The sequence below is a fragment of the Trematomus bernacchii genome, unplaced genomic scaffold (genome assembly GCF_902827165.1).
Source record: "Trematomus bernacchii unplaced genomic scaffold, fTreBer1.1, whole genome shotgun sequence".
In the NCBI taxonomy this organism is placed as follows: Eukaryota; Metazoa; Chordata; class Actinopteri; order Perciformes; family Nototheniidae; genus Trematomus; species Trematomus bernacchii.
In genome coordinates, this window is record NW_022988050.1 from 5,026,043 (window position 1) to 5,040,277 (window position 14,235).

The 14,235-nt window shown below is 43.8% G+C and overlaps 2 protein-coding genes and 1 long non-coding RNA gene across 4 annotated transcripts in view; 2 read left to right on the forward strand and 1 right to left on the reverse strand.

Moving 5' to 3' along the window:
- Window positions 1–6,880, reverse strand: part of LOC117473698 — a 23,542-nt gene extending 16,662 nt beyond the window's left edge. The window contains exon 1 of the long non-coding RNA XR_004555054.1: window positions 5,099–6,880. This is a non-coding gene — a long non-coding RNA (uncharacterized LOC117473698). The remainder of the gene's footprint in view (window positions 1–5,098) is intronic.
- The window catches only part of taok2b (TAO kinase 2b), a 23,087-nt gene extending 9,740 nt beyond the window's left edge, over window positions 1–13,347 (forward strand). Inside the window, exons 14-21 of one of the 2 annotated variants that reach the window (XM_034119443.1) lie at window positions 275–489; window positions 814–991; window positions 1,121–1,249; window positions 1,776–2,000; window positions 2,675–2,914; window positions 7,726–7,938; window positions 9,730–9,912; window positions 10,487–13,347. In XM_034119443.1, coding sequence (XP_033975334.1) covers window positions 275–489; window positions 814–991; window positions 1,121–1,249; window positions 1,776–2,000; window positions 2,675–2,914; window positions 7,726–7,938; window positions 9,730–9,912; window positions 10,487–11,485 — 2,382 coding nt within the window. In that variant the 3' untranslated portion in view covers window positions 11,486–13,347. The remainder of the gene's footprint in view (window positions 1–274; window positions 490–813; window positions 992–1,120; window positions 1,250–1,775; window positions 2,001–2,674; window positions 2,915–7,725; window positions 7,939–9,729; window positions 9,913–10,486) is intronic. The other variant, XM_034119444.1, reaches the window with a different exon arrangement.
- LOC117473695 (serine/threonine-protein kinase TAO2-like) lies at window positions 2,997–5,713 on the forward strand. The gene has a single exon (XM_034119445.1). The coding sequence runs from the start codon at window positions 3,042–3,044 to the stop codon at window positions 4,419–4,421; it is 1,380 nt and encodes a 459-aa protein (XP_033975336.1). The 5' UTR covers window positions 2,997–3,041; the 3' UTR covers window positions 4,422–5,713.
- Window positions 13,348–14,235: the final 888 nt, after the last annotated feature.

Below are 14,235 nucleotides of genomic sequence, written 5' to 3' on the forward strand. Positions count from 1 at the left end.
TGTTGAAAGAGAACCTTTTTTTTTTCTTTCAAATATTTATTTCATACCAACATCATTATAGAATAACATTTGTTTTGCACCCCTTACACGAAATGAAAGCGAAAGAAGCTTGCCAAAGTTTTGTTTTTTTGTGAAGTGAGTGTATCTTCACTGAGCCAATGCCCTAAATAAAGTTAAATGACTCCTGTATTTAAAATGTAGTACTAGTGTGACATTTAGGTCAGCACAAACCTGTTTTAATAAATCCTCTCCTCTGCTTGTCTCCGCTCTGTAGAGCCATGACAACATCTACGATGATCCCTACCAGCCGGAGATCGACCCGCTACGAGACGCTCCGTCTGCCGGTGGCGGCGGAGAGAGAGAAAGGGAGAGAGGAGGGAGGCGGAGGAGAAACAGAGATCATTTTGCCACCATCAGGACGGCCTCGCTCGTCACTCGGCAGATCCAGGAGCATGAGCAGGGCTCGGCCCTGAGGGAGCAGATGTCTGGGTGAGGGGACACGCATGACGAATATTGCTGCAAAAGGAAAATAAAGCCAATGCATGTTAACCAGTTGGCTATAATAATATTATTCGTTTTATTCTTTTAATAGAATTAGATTCCAGTGACAGCTGTGTAGGATTGTTTTATGACTTACTGACAAGATAATCTGCTTCAATCCATATTTGTTTGCACACACAAAAGGACGCATACAATGATAGATTACGTTCATTAAAGTAGATTTAATAAAAGACTCTTATAAAACCACCTTACTCAAATGAAGGGTCTGTTCAAGGATTCTCTTTGCTAACTTCCTGCCTCGTGTCCTCACAGGTACAAGCGAATGCGGCGGCAGCACCAGAAGCAGCTGATGGGCCTGGAGAACAAGCTGAAGGCAGAGATGGACGAGCACCAGCTGAGACTGGACAAAGAGCTGGAGAACCAGAGGAACAGCTTCTCCATGGAGGGAGAGAAACTGTCCAAGAAGCACCAGGCCATCCTGGAGAAGGAGGTGAGCGGGTGGAGGAGGAGGGAGGATAACTGCCTTTGAAACTAAAGAGAAGTCCAGCAATCTTGCCATGTATTTTATTGTGTTTCTCATAACTCATGATGTTAATGAGATTTTCTTTGTGGTTTTCAGACAAAGGCAGTCCTGACTGAGGAGAAGAAGTTCCAGCAGCACATCCTGGGTCAGCAGAAGAAGGAGCTGACGGGGCTGCTGGAGTCCCAGAAGAGGCAGTACAGAGCCCGCAAGGAGCAGCTCAAAGAGGTGCTTTTCACACGAGCCAGTCTTTTATTCAGTCTTTTTTCTGAGTCAAATGTCCCTGGTAGTTGTTTTTTTTATGAAATAAAATGCACTCACACTTACGACACACTTAACCTTCATTTCTTTTTGGTGGCCAAAGTTCTATTTGACTTGTAACCATTTTAGTTTTATTCAACTAATACAAGTTTGAATCAATAAAAAAGGGACTTTCTAGTCTTTAGTCTTTTCAGAATGTAATGTAGTCCAGCCAAAATATCACCTCGCTTATCACTCTCACACACATTTCCTGTTTTGCAAACATTTTATAATTAGCTCTACGTTGTTTTTATCCAACTAAAGCAACCATTCAATTAAATTCAAATGTACCTTTTTATTTAGTTTTCACACTAAAATAACTAAACGTAATTTAAAATGAACCCTAGATTTCCCAACACAAATCCAAACGGCCCTGATCTTTCAGCCTAATCATCTTTTACTACTACTACTACTATACTGTCCGTTCATTGCCTCGTGTGTGTCTCCCCTCCAGGAGCTGAATGAGAACCAGTCGACCCCGAAGCGGGAGAAGCAGGAGTGGCTGGTGCATCAGAAGGAGTGTCTGCAGCAGCTGCAGGCGGAGGAGGAGGCGGGGCTGCTGCGGCGGCAGAGGCAGTACTACGAGCTGCAGTGTCGCCAGTACAAGAGGAAGATGCTGCTGGCACGCCACAACCTGGAGCAGGACCTGCTCCGAGAGGTATCGTGTCAGATTGACATGGTATTAATTACATTCTCCTCAAATGTACTTTAAGCAGCCAGCAGTCAGGTAGACTTCTAACAGTTATTAGTTTTATTTATTTGGGATATATCAGTTCCCCCCGTTTTCTTTACTTTGAACCCTACCCAAAGTCCATGCTAAGAATTTAAGGTCAAGAAATCTATTAAAAAGTTGTATTTTCGATTGTAAGCATCACATATTTAAGGTAATGCCTAGTTAAGAAATATCTTGACGTCACTTTTTAGTCACCACTCAATCAGCTCTTATTTCTTCTTGAAATATTTCAACGTTCCTTCTGTGCAATGATAGGAATGGCGGCTGAAGCTGATAATAATATCATTTTGGTGATAAAACCAACCAAATCGCAACTCGCACCAAAAAAAAAAATCAACATTGTTAAAAATAAACATGAAGAATTATATTTATTTTGAATTTCGGGTTGAATACACACTTCTCACACAGATTGGGTGAAATACACTTAGTTTGATCATATTCTATCTATATAAATGTATTTAAATATAAAAAAATAATACTATTAATAAACCGATAGTGAGATATTATTATATTCTCCTCACCTGTAGAAAAATTGAATCTCCCTCTCCTCTCCTCTTATTATTATTTTGATATTTTACGATACCCTCCATGCCTCTTGCTCACCTTGTTTTCCTCTCTAGGAGCTGAACAAGAAGCAGACCCTGAAGGACCTGGACTGTGCGATGCTCCTCCGGCACCACGAGACCACCCAGGAGCTGGAGTTCCGGCAGCTGGGTTTGGTGCAGCGGACGCGGGCCGACCTGATCCGCACGCAGCACCAGACGGAGCTCACCAACCAGATGGAGTACAACAAGAGGCGCGAGCAGGAGCTGCGGCAGAAACACGCCGTGGAGGTCCGCCAGCAGCCCAAGAGCCTCAAAGTGAGTGAGGAGGGAGAGGGCGAGTCCGCAGAGGGGCCGGGCGGCCGCTGCGACGGCAAGGCGGGGGGGGGGCGAAGTAACGGACAGGGAGGGAGGGGCGATAGAAACTGATAGGGAGGATAAGGAGATGTGTGATGTTGAGCTCGATGGAGCAGTTTGTGTGGAGGAGGGCGAGGGTGTCCCTGTGTTGGAAAGGAAAGACAAGTTAGATGGAGACAAAGAAGAGAAGGACGAGTGGAAAGTGAGCGAAGAGGGGACAGAGGAGAGGGAGGTAGAAGGAGGGCAGTGGGAGGAGGAGGAGGAGGAGGAGGAGGGTAAAACACATGTAGAAACAGACGACGAGGAAGAGGAGGGCAGGGGTGTGGCCGACGGCTGTCCCTCAGAGTTCATCTCGTCCCTGTCCCCGGAGAAGAGACGTCTCCGCGAGCGCATCGACGAGCTCTCCGAGTTCTACTTCCCCGACGTGGAGGGGGAGGAGCCCGCCCCCGTCTCCCCCCCGTCCCCCGCTCAGACTTCCTTCCCTTCCCTCTTCTCTCACGCTATCTGCCTCCTCCTCTCCCTCTCCGCCGCTGCCCAGCCCTCCAACCTCACCCTGCTGCTCCTCTCCATCTTCCTCCTCTCCCTGCGCCGCTCCCCCCCCCTCCCCTCCGTGGCGTCTCTCATCCTCTCCACGGAGCTCGCCCTCTTGGCGCTCTTCTTCTCGTACCTCTTCCTGCGCTCCTGCTGCTCCCTCTCTCTCTCCACCTACCTGTCGCTCAGCCTGTGGGCGAGCGGGATCTTCAGTTTAGGGCTCTCCTTCAGTCTGGGGATGTACTACATCCCCATGATCCTGGTTTCTGCCTCCTTCCTCTCCTCTCCCTCCCTCTTCCTCTCTCTCTACTTGGTGGTGGTGCTGATTGTCAGGCCGGCCCGAGAATTCCTCCAGCACGCACCCCGCAAAGTGAACCGCCTCTATATGCGGGTTCTTTTCCGCCTGCCTCGCCCTCTGTTCGCCATGTGCCAGTCGGTTTTCGGCGGCATGGCAGAGCGTAACCTCTATGAAATGTTTCCCAAAGCGGGGCGCAACTGGGGCGGGCGCCAATCCAAAATCCCCGTCCCCCTTAAGAGCCTGCCGTTAGAGCACCAGGCTCGCTGCAGTAACGCCTCCCCCCTGGCCAAAGGTCTCATCTGGGTGAAGCGTTTCAGCCGGCGGCCCCTCGGGGTCCTGGCAGATCTGGCTAACTCCGTAGTGCTAAAGTTTGCCGAACGGCTCCTCAAAAAGCTGCCTCTAAGTGTCCGGATCAAATTCCAAACGCTGGGCCTCACGAGGAGGGAGAACCCGAGCCGGCTCCCCCGACTGCTGCCCAGGGAGGTGAGGGAGAGGAGGCAGAGGGAGAGGAGGGGGAGAGAGAGGGAGAGACAGAGGAGGGAGGAGAGGTTTTTCCGTGAGGATGTGAGGTGGGAGTGCGGGTTGAGACGAACTTCATCCGGAAGGTTTGTCAGGGGGAAAGTCCGGCCATGGAGATAAGAGTAGATAATGAGAGACCAATGGATAGAGTGTAAAACATGTTCTGGTGGTGTGTGTGTTTGTGTGTGTGTGTGTTACCATGCTCCCTGTCCAACCATCATTTGTGTGTCTTTTTGATTTGGGACCACACGTCTCTCTTAGTTACATAACTCCCAAACTGGTTTTTGGTCACATTTCCAAAAGATGAGACACAGTTCCCCCAACGTGTGTGCACACAAGCCGTACTGTGGTGGGCCGTGCTGAACCCACCATTACTGTACCAAACCCAGTGAAGTTCCATTATTGTGCTTTTTGTAAAAGTTGTTATTGTTATTATTTTGCTCTTAATTTGTAAGACATATTTTATGGTTATTTTTGAAGACCAGTTTTGTGCAATCTTTAGTTTTTCTTTCATAGTGGTCTTATCTTCAAAGGGTGCACTGTGATCTCGGTGCGTAGAACAAATATTACAGTGTTGCAAAGCTGGCTATAATTTCACTCCCCAAAGCTGAAAACTGTGAAAAGACATTAAAATAACCTAAAGATTTCACTAACGTCAGCCTAACACTAGCCCTCAGTCGGTAGAAAGTGCAATAAAAAGCTGAACAGAAAAATCTTGGACAACTGCAGGACGTTTGATCGAATTTTAAAGCGTAGTTTATCTGTTTAGGGGTCCAAAGTGTAAAATACTTGCTTACGTTGGGGCCATTTAGCGGGAACAATAACGCTTGATAACACAACCAAAGGATATTATTTACAGCTGGTGAAATCATACATTTTACACTCTAGTTAGATATACTGTTATTGCTCTTTATGCAATAATATTTTTTATGATTTACCGTGTAAACATTTAGATATTTGTACCCTAAGTAATCCTATTCATGTTCAGCAGTTGAGTGCCTAGTTACAACTGTTGGCTCGAATGTTAATGTCTCTTGTGAAGTGGCGTATCCTAAAGTAATAGTGGGATTATAAGAATGCAGAATATACGTGGAAGTAGTGAAATATAATATAATAGAAAATGTATTTAATATTTCAATGTCGCCTAATTTATATGAAGCCATATAGACAATCGTTTGAGACATGCAATCGTAAAATAAGTCCAAAGATTGATGCAACTACTGAATGTGAAAGTAAAAATTAAGCAGTTAAACATGATATGAAAATAAGATATCCAGTAATGGCACACGTTTATTTTTGCACTTTCCAAAAGACAATTAAAAAAACAAAAGTAGAAAAGCAGATTACTTCAGATGAGGGCAAATATTTTCACTTTTGCCGTATACAACTTAAAAAAAAAAAAAAAAATAGTGTACTAACGTGATGTCTCCCAGTATCTTGTTTTGTTTGATTAAGAGATGTTATGTTTGCATTGCTATTATATGACAGGGAACAATAACAAATCCTCTGAATTAAGAAGCTGGAACCAGAGATTTATTGGCATTGATATGTATTTTTGCTTTAAAAAAATCAAACCAAACCATAAATATGCTCTAACCCAATCAGATCAAAAAAGACATGTGACCGTTTATAGCAGCGTTTCCATCTAATGCTCTTGCAATCTTAAAGACTAAACACCAAAATGCTCTGGTTTTAGTTGAAATGAAGTCAAATGAAGCCCACATTGCATAGATCGGAGAGTTTAAGAACTTTTAGAATGAGCAAATGCATTAGTGCCTATCGATGCTAATTATGTAGGAAACTAAATGCCCTGTACTGTATATCACAGGAGAAGGACTTTTGAGCCACTTCAATGGAGGGCTAATTCTGAGTAGGAAAACTTGATCTTAATCCAGGTAAAAGAGAAAAGTAGGGCACTTTATTTTTGATGACCTGCATTGGGAAGTCTAGCTTTAAAAAAAAGACACAATTTTTTTTATTTTGAATGTAACTTATTTGCCATTGATTTTCATTTGTGGTCGAGTATCTCCTGTTCCTCTGTGTTTGTTTACATGTGTGTATTCTGTTTTGTTGTGACACCGTTTCCACAGTTACATCACTTTTTTTTTTTTTTTTTTTTTTAATATTTTATTTATGCAGTATTTATAAGACAAGTACTGCATTCTGTTTGGCAGCCATTTTGTTGTCCCTTTATTCTCATTTTAGCTGCATGAGTGTTGGCGTACTGTATGGCTGTTTGCCGCAAGCAGAGAGAAATATTTTGTCATAAATCCAGATTTTTTTTTTTTCTTTACACAAAAAATAAATTATTTTGTGTGAAACTCATTGTCTTGTTTGTTTTTATGATTTTTGTCTCCATTATTACCTTGTCTTCATTTGTTTACTTCCCCCCCCCCTCATTTATCAACAAATCCTGTTTTATTTAAAGTTCCCTTTCATCATTCCTCCTCTATCTCACATTTGATCTGTTATCGTCTGATGCCCTTCCCTTTGTCGGATGTCCACCAAACATAAACAGCTTCTGTGGCTTTTTAATAACAAAGCTTACATACGGTAAACGGTGTTAAACTGGTATACAATCGTTCATAGGACTCACACCATTTCTGTGTTATTTGATGAAGCAAATGTCTTATAATGCCAAACTAAAAGGTTAAATAATATTGTATTTTTTAGGAAATGCAACACATTTTTTAATTAAAGTGTCGATACAAATTAATTAAATTTTAAGAGAGCATCTTTAAATCCAAATGTACTTTGGTCTGCTTATACGTTCCATGTTTAAAAAAGCGTAATGTTTTTTCTAACTACATTTGGTGACCTGAAATGTTTCAAAAACATCGGTTTGTTTACCGAACAAATGCACATTCCATTTTTCATCTATAAGTGGAACTCCTTATTTAATGCAACATAATATCTTTAAAAGAAAAAAAAACACCTCTAACACTTTCTTACATAATTAGGATTCATGTTTTAAGGCATTGACTAAAAATGGCCTTCATTACAATCAAATAATTGCGTCCATGTATTATCTATTTAGTTTAAAACTGCTTTATTGCATTGAAAAACAATAATATTGCACAACCATCTTTTTTTTTTTACCCAATCGAGGAACCCAAAACACTTATTATAATACAGCAAGCTATAAATCAAAGCAGAGCATAGAGAAGCATTGATGTCATTCTGGCCATGCTGGGGTCACTGGAAGATTCAACACCTGACAGGTATTTATACAACAGTTGTGATTTCCTATGGAAGGCAGAAGTTGGAGTTATGGTAACATTTTCTTTAACAATAATTTCATCATGATTTGTTACAAATATTCTTTAGTTTGCTATTTTTTCCCATCATTTTCTGTGTTTACCATCCATCTCCATGTCCATAAATGAGCACCTGAGCCGAGCTGCTTCTCTCTCCTCTCCTGCAGTCCAAAGAGCTGCAGATCAAGCGTCAGTTCCAGGACACCTGTAAGATCCAGACCCGGCAGTACAAGGCGCTGAGGAACCACCTGCTGGAGAACACGCCCAAGTCGGACCACAAGGCCGTGCTGAAGCGGCTGAAGGACGAGCAGACGCGTAAGCTGGCCATCCTGGCCGAGCAGTACGACCACTCCATCAACGACATGCTGTCCACTCAGGCTGTGAGTAAGGCAAGGGGTCGTCGTTCATTTCACTCTCGCACCACAGGGGGTCCGCCCTGCCCGCACGCTGCCTGCCATCCTGCCCGACAACAACAACCTCCTGGTGCGCCTCCACCTAAACCCACATTTCCCAGCCTTATACCTGTATTGCCCTCTTCCAAAACATCCCTTACCATTACATTCTCTCATTTTAGGGGCTAAGACTATGACATGTCAAATCTTAGTTAAGGGGATAAATGTTTGAATACTGTAAAAAGAAAATTAGTTTAAGGTCCAGAAGTTACTAAAACTGTTTCTGCATAAGGGGCCATAATGCAACATTATGTCACAACAGTGTCCCTGTATCAAAGCTTTATTTCCCAGTTTACAGTTATACTAACGTATTGATGGTAGAACCATAAAGACAGTTATGGAAACAGTAAATGTTGCACCCTATAGTTTGTCCAAATGTAGCATTGTCTTTTTCCAGACTTTATTCTGCATCATAGCATATCGACGGTACAGTTAAATAGTATTTACCTTAACCCTATTAAAATTACATTCATGTTAACTGTATTGGTGTCAATTGCTGATGACACTCTTAAAGTGCCATTTAAACTGTGTAAAGAAAGTAGTGCAATATACATAAAGCATAACATCAGCGCCAAAATGATATATTATTATGGGATGGAATTTTACAAGTGTAAAACTCCACATTATAAATGTTACTTATGCAAAAACATGCAAGTATTATTATGAAAACGGGCTTAAATGGATCAATGCTAAGAAAAATTCCCTGTTAAAGAAATATATAAACTTAAAATGATTACAAGCACATCAGAAAATCCTACATTTTGAGAAGCTGAAACCATTACACTCTTTTAAATTGGCAACTTAAACAATAATTGTTAAAATACCTTTGTAAAGCTCAAGAGCATTGCATTTGTACGTTTTTACAGTACGAAGTAAATTGATTCCCCGGTGAGGGTTTTACTTTTCAAACAGTCAAACATAGGGATCAGCCCCCCCCCCCCCCTCTCCAGCTCACCCCTGCCCTGTAAGCGTGCAACTCACACACATAGACAAATCCCGGCTTTTAAATGAATGAAACATTGTAGGAAGAGGACGTGATGTGAGGAAAGGTCTCGTTCTCTTCAGTGACATAACGCCCTGTGCCACTTTAATTACCTCTCATCGTGCCATGTAAGCCCGGTAAGCCAAATCCCCGCTGCCCTTGTTCGTCCGCACATCTTCTTCATCGCCCTGCGGCCAAAGTCTCTTTGGGCCGGTTTCCCACTCACTGATTAAAGTCAATGCTGAGGTCAGAAACACAATATTGTTTTTAAGTGAAGAATTTCTTATGGAACATGTTTGTATCTGTTAGCTAGGCATCACAACAGGTTAAAGAAGTGCAACATTTTGTAATATTACACTGATTTATTAAGATCATTGATATATAAGTTATCAATATAAGGCAGTCTTTCCTATTTACAGACCGACTTCCACTATTTCTGCTTGAAACATTTTAGGTTATCAGTATAATATGCACAGAAATTCATAATTAGGCTTTTCATTTGACAATTTCTTTAATATTTACACATACTTTTGACTTCCTCATATTGAATACAGCATATGACAAAACACTGTTTCTACAAACACACTCCTGCTCTTCTCCTCTCTGTGTGCATCTCCCTTTCTCTACCTTTGTGAAACTCTCTCAACGTGTCCTCAGCACTAAAGCACAATATACCGCCCATACAATCGTGCCAAATGCATCTTTTATTCATATACCTCTTATTTTCTGTCTCTCAGCTGCGATTGGACGAGACCCAGGAAGCGGAGTACAAAGTGTTGCGCATGCAGCTGCAGCAGGAGCTGGAGCTGCTGAACGCCTACCAGAGCAAGATCAAGATCCACACGGACACGCAGCACGACCGGGAGGTGAAGGACCTGGAGCAGAGGGTGTCCATCCGCAGAGCGCTGCTGGAGCAGAGGGTGAGACTCAATCACTGCTATGAAGCAAAGCGCTTTACAATTGAGGTTTAGTAATCCAGTTGGGCCTGCAGAGATGATTGGAAACTGAAAGGCAACCTAGCTATAACGTTGTTAGCTTTTGTTGGATCAGATAACACTTTTTGCTGTCCGATGTTGAGACAATTAACTTCATATTTTCTACAACTGTACCTTTTAATAAAGGGTTTAACCGCAAGGTACTCTGAGTGATCATAGGTAAACATAATCGCCACATAATCTTCGCCAGTGGAGTTATACTTTAAAGATTTGTGTAGATATCTTGGTGCTTTTGATCCTATTGCTTAACCTCCTTAGAAAAAAAGTGAACTTAACATAAAAACAGGGCATCTCAATCTCCTAATAAAGATTATGTGTTTTGATAAAGAACCTCAAAAAAGCAACAAACTTGTGGTGAGTTTTCTCTCAAGTTTTCTCTCAAGTTTTCTCTCTTTTTTTGCGGAAAATTGAAATCGTGGATTGGGAAATTATGTTAACACCTTTTAGTAATGCTACAATTGAAAAAAACCATTACATTATGTTTTAAACTTTCTCCTAGATCGAGGAGGAGATGCTGTCCCTGCAGAACGAGCGCTCGGAGCGGATCCGCACGCTGCTGGAGCGCCAGGCCAGCGAGATCGAGTCCTTCGACTCTGAGAGCCTGCGGCTGGGCTTCAGCAACATGGCGCTGTCAGGCATCCCCAGCGAGGCGTACCCCATGCAGGGGGGCTACCCCAACGTCCCGCCCCCCAGCTCCCGCTCCGTCGGCCACTGGAGCCACGGCATACACCCGCACAACCTCCCCCCGCAGCACCTCCCCCCGCAGCACCACCCCCCCCAGCCGCACCCCCGCCGCAGCCACGCCAGCAGCAGCAGCAGCAGCAGCAGCGGCATCGGGAGCGGCATCGGGAGCAGCAGCGGGGCGGGGGACCGCCGCAGCGAGGCCTCCTCCACCTCCTCCCATGCCCTGGGACTGGCCCTGGGGCTGGGGCGGGACGGGAGGGAGGTGCACCACTCGTCCCGCTCCTCCGCCTCTTCTTCCTCCTCCTCCTCCTCCTCTTCCTCCCACCACCAGCGGCACCACCTGCCCCAGCACTACCACCACCAGAGCACGCCGCAGCTGTACCGCGAGAGGGAGCGGGATCGAGACCGGGAGAGGGAGCGGGAGAAGGAGCGGGAGCGGGAGTGGGCCGGAGTGCGGGGCTCCGGCGGCGACCTGGCCCACCCTCACCCCCTGCCCTTCTCCCATCACCTGCCCTCTCGCTCCTCCTCTCAGTCCCTCGCCATGCTACCTCCCCCGCCGCCCGCCCCTCCCTCCATCTCTGGCCCGTCCTCCTCTTCCTCTTCCTCCTCCTCCTCACAGGGGGGGATTTACTCCGGAGGGCTGGGTGTGCGGGTGGCCCCCAGCCTCCTGGCCCTGAGGAACAGCCCCCAGCCTCTGAGGAGGACGGCGTCCGGCGGGGGGCCAGGGGGGGCCGGGGGCAGCGACGGCGTCCTGAGCCGAAGCACCTCGGTCACCTCACACATCTCTAACGGATCCCACCTCTCATACTCTTAGTCGAGAGGGGGGTATCTTGCAGGGGGGGAGTGATCTAGGAAGGTAGCTATCTCAGGGTGCATCTCAATACGCTCAGCTTACTCTCATGCCCTCCATCTCACTGATCTCTCCTCAGAATATCTCAAACGCAGAGGATTTAGGGATATCACCCTTTCCTCTTAACGCACAGTGAAGCAGAGATCAGTCGGGGGGGGGGGGGGGAGGACAAGCTGACTTTGCTGAGCTGCTCCTTTAGACTCAGGGGGGGTAGAGAGGCTTTCTCCCATTCCCACTGGTGTATAAAGGGAGGGAGGAATGTAACCACCTGTAATACCACTGGATAGAGGTGGTTTGTGTTCAGTGTTTTTTGATCTTTGTTACTGCCTGTATAAAAGTGAGACAGGAAGTGTGAAATAGGGATGTTTTACCCTGTTTCTTCTCCCAGAGCTGCAGAGAAAGTGGACGGCAGCCATGTCTTCTTCTATGATGTTCTTTGCTTGAATGGAGAAAGAGAGAGGACAGGGGGAGGGAGAGGTGTTTTTTTGCATTGTGTATGTTGTATGTAGTCTGTAGTGTTCAGATATATCTAGCAAGCACTCGTAAACTGCGGCTCCAGAAAGGAAAAAGGGGGAGAATCACAAGATGGAAGTCTCCAGTCTGCGGGGGGGGATTTAAAAACACTTTTTATTGATTTACAACGGTTGATGTTTTGTTGATTTTTTTGTATTAAGTGTATAAAAAAACCACAAAAACAAGTTGCTTGGAACGTCACCAATGCCTTTAAGGGGTTCTTAAAGGGATGTCGTGCCATCAAAGTTTTTATTTGATGACTGCGAGATAATTTAAACACCGAATGTTTGTAAAGGCAAAAAGACTCTGTTCTAAAAATGCAGCGGGGATGAAGAGAAACATTTGTGAGGACATGTAAAAATACAAAAGAAAAAACAACAACTTTCCATGACATATTGAGTATCTAAACAACATAGGTGTCAATGGGAGTCACTCCAATGCATGAGATAGATGTACAAAACATTCGTAAACATGACCAAACCACATTTGAAACGTGCCGTACCTGTCCGAAGATCACTCTTCCCACCTTTTTGATCTTTACTGTACATATTTATGGGGATATTAAAAAAACAAACACAAGTCATTGGTTTTATAGAGTAACAAAGATAATGATAGTAATTTTGATATATTCAAATGAGTATTGAATTCAAGATTTAGAGCGACAACTCCAACTGCATTTTCTATAGGTGTCAATATTACCATAACTAATCCTGATGTATCGTTGTTGTAACCATGTTCACATTTTTCTCTCGCGAAGAAGAAAAAAAAGGGCCCACTTTTGACTGTAATTAATAATGATAAAAACTGTTGTCAGGTATGGTGTGTGTTCAAGATATTAAGGATTATTACTAAGGGGTTATTAATAATCCTTAATGATTCATGTATGTGTGGTAAAGTCTAGTTATATTGCCACTTTATTTTTTATTTTTAGACAAAATAATTGAATTTTTAAAAGACACTCGTAAAGCAGCAACACCCCACTTATGAACCTCCTCCTCTGGACTCATGGAGAAGAGATTTTACAATTAGGCACTGGAATGTAAATGCTGTTTTTTCCTTTTTCTATTTATTTGTTTTTAGCGTAGGGAAAACGTTCCACACGTAAGCTCTCGAGGACAGAAAGAGAGGAAGAGTTGGCACAATCCTTGCTGATAATCTCACTGGGTGCAGCACGACTGATGTGTGAAAAACAGGAGAAGAATAAAAGGAGATAGTGGGAGGACGTGCGTCGACTGAGCTGCTGTGAACGTGCACCCTCTTGTGCCGGCACAGCAGCAGTGACCGCAGCAGCACGTCCTCCCCAAAAAAAAGAAGACGACACAAATCAGTGTTTCATGGTGATTCACACTCTGAAGGTTTCTTTACTTGAAGTAGAAAAAACTGGACTTTTTTTGTTGTTTTTTATGTTATTTGAGATGAAAAAAAGATAATCACCCTGCTGTTTGTATGACACAGAAACACCAGCTCAAGACAATTCCCTGTATAACCTACTACTTTATGCTCGGTTGGAATCTCAGTGCATGCATGAACTCCTTATATAAACTAAGACTGGCGGGTTTCGGGCCTTGTGTTGCGGGAAGTCGCTGTGGTAGTGTTTTTAGACGGGTTGTTGTCAGTGTCAGAGGTCAGAGGTCAAGGCCGAGGGCAGGGAGTCTCGGTCCCTGAATCGCGCCCGGAGGAAAGTTGAAGACGAAGAAGCAGCACAGGATCGTCTGTGTTTTGCAGAGTTTTCGGGATGGGGAAGGGAGGGGGGGGGGCGGGTGTTGGGGGTTGAAATCCTTATCAGATACTCCAAATCAAGCTTTTCCAAGCCTGACGAGGACAAAGGAAGAAGGGTCTTAACACATGTATTGGAAAAGAAATGGGGTGCTTTAAAAAGTAATTTTAAAAAAGATAATAAATTGATATTAACACATTAACTCGTCGTGATTTGATATGTTTTAATCGGATGGCATCATTTATTAAGATGTTTATTACGAGGCTGAAACTGGTCGGTTGGTAAAAAAAAAAAAAATTCAGATTCACAAATTAGCTCGTTTTCTTGGTCTTTTAGGATATTCAACTTTAATATCTTCATTTTTTTACGTTTGGGTTTGAATATGTCATCTTTGGCTTTGGGAAATTATGTACAATACTTTTTAACAATTTTATGAATAGCGAGAAAAGATAAAACCCATTTCAATGTCCCAAAGCCCATGTTT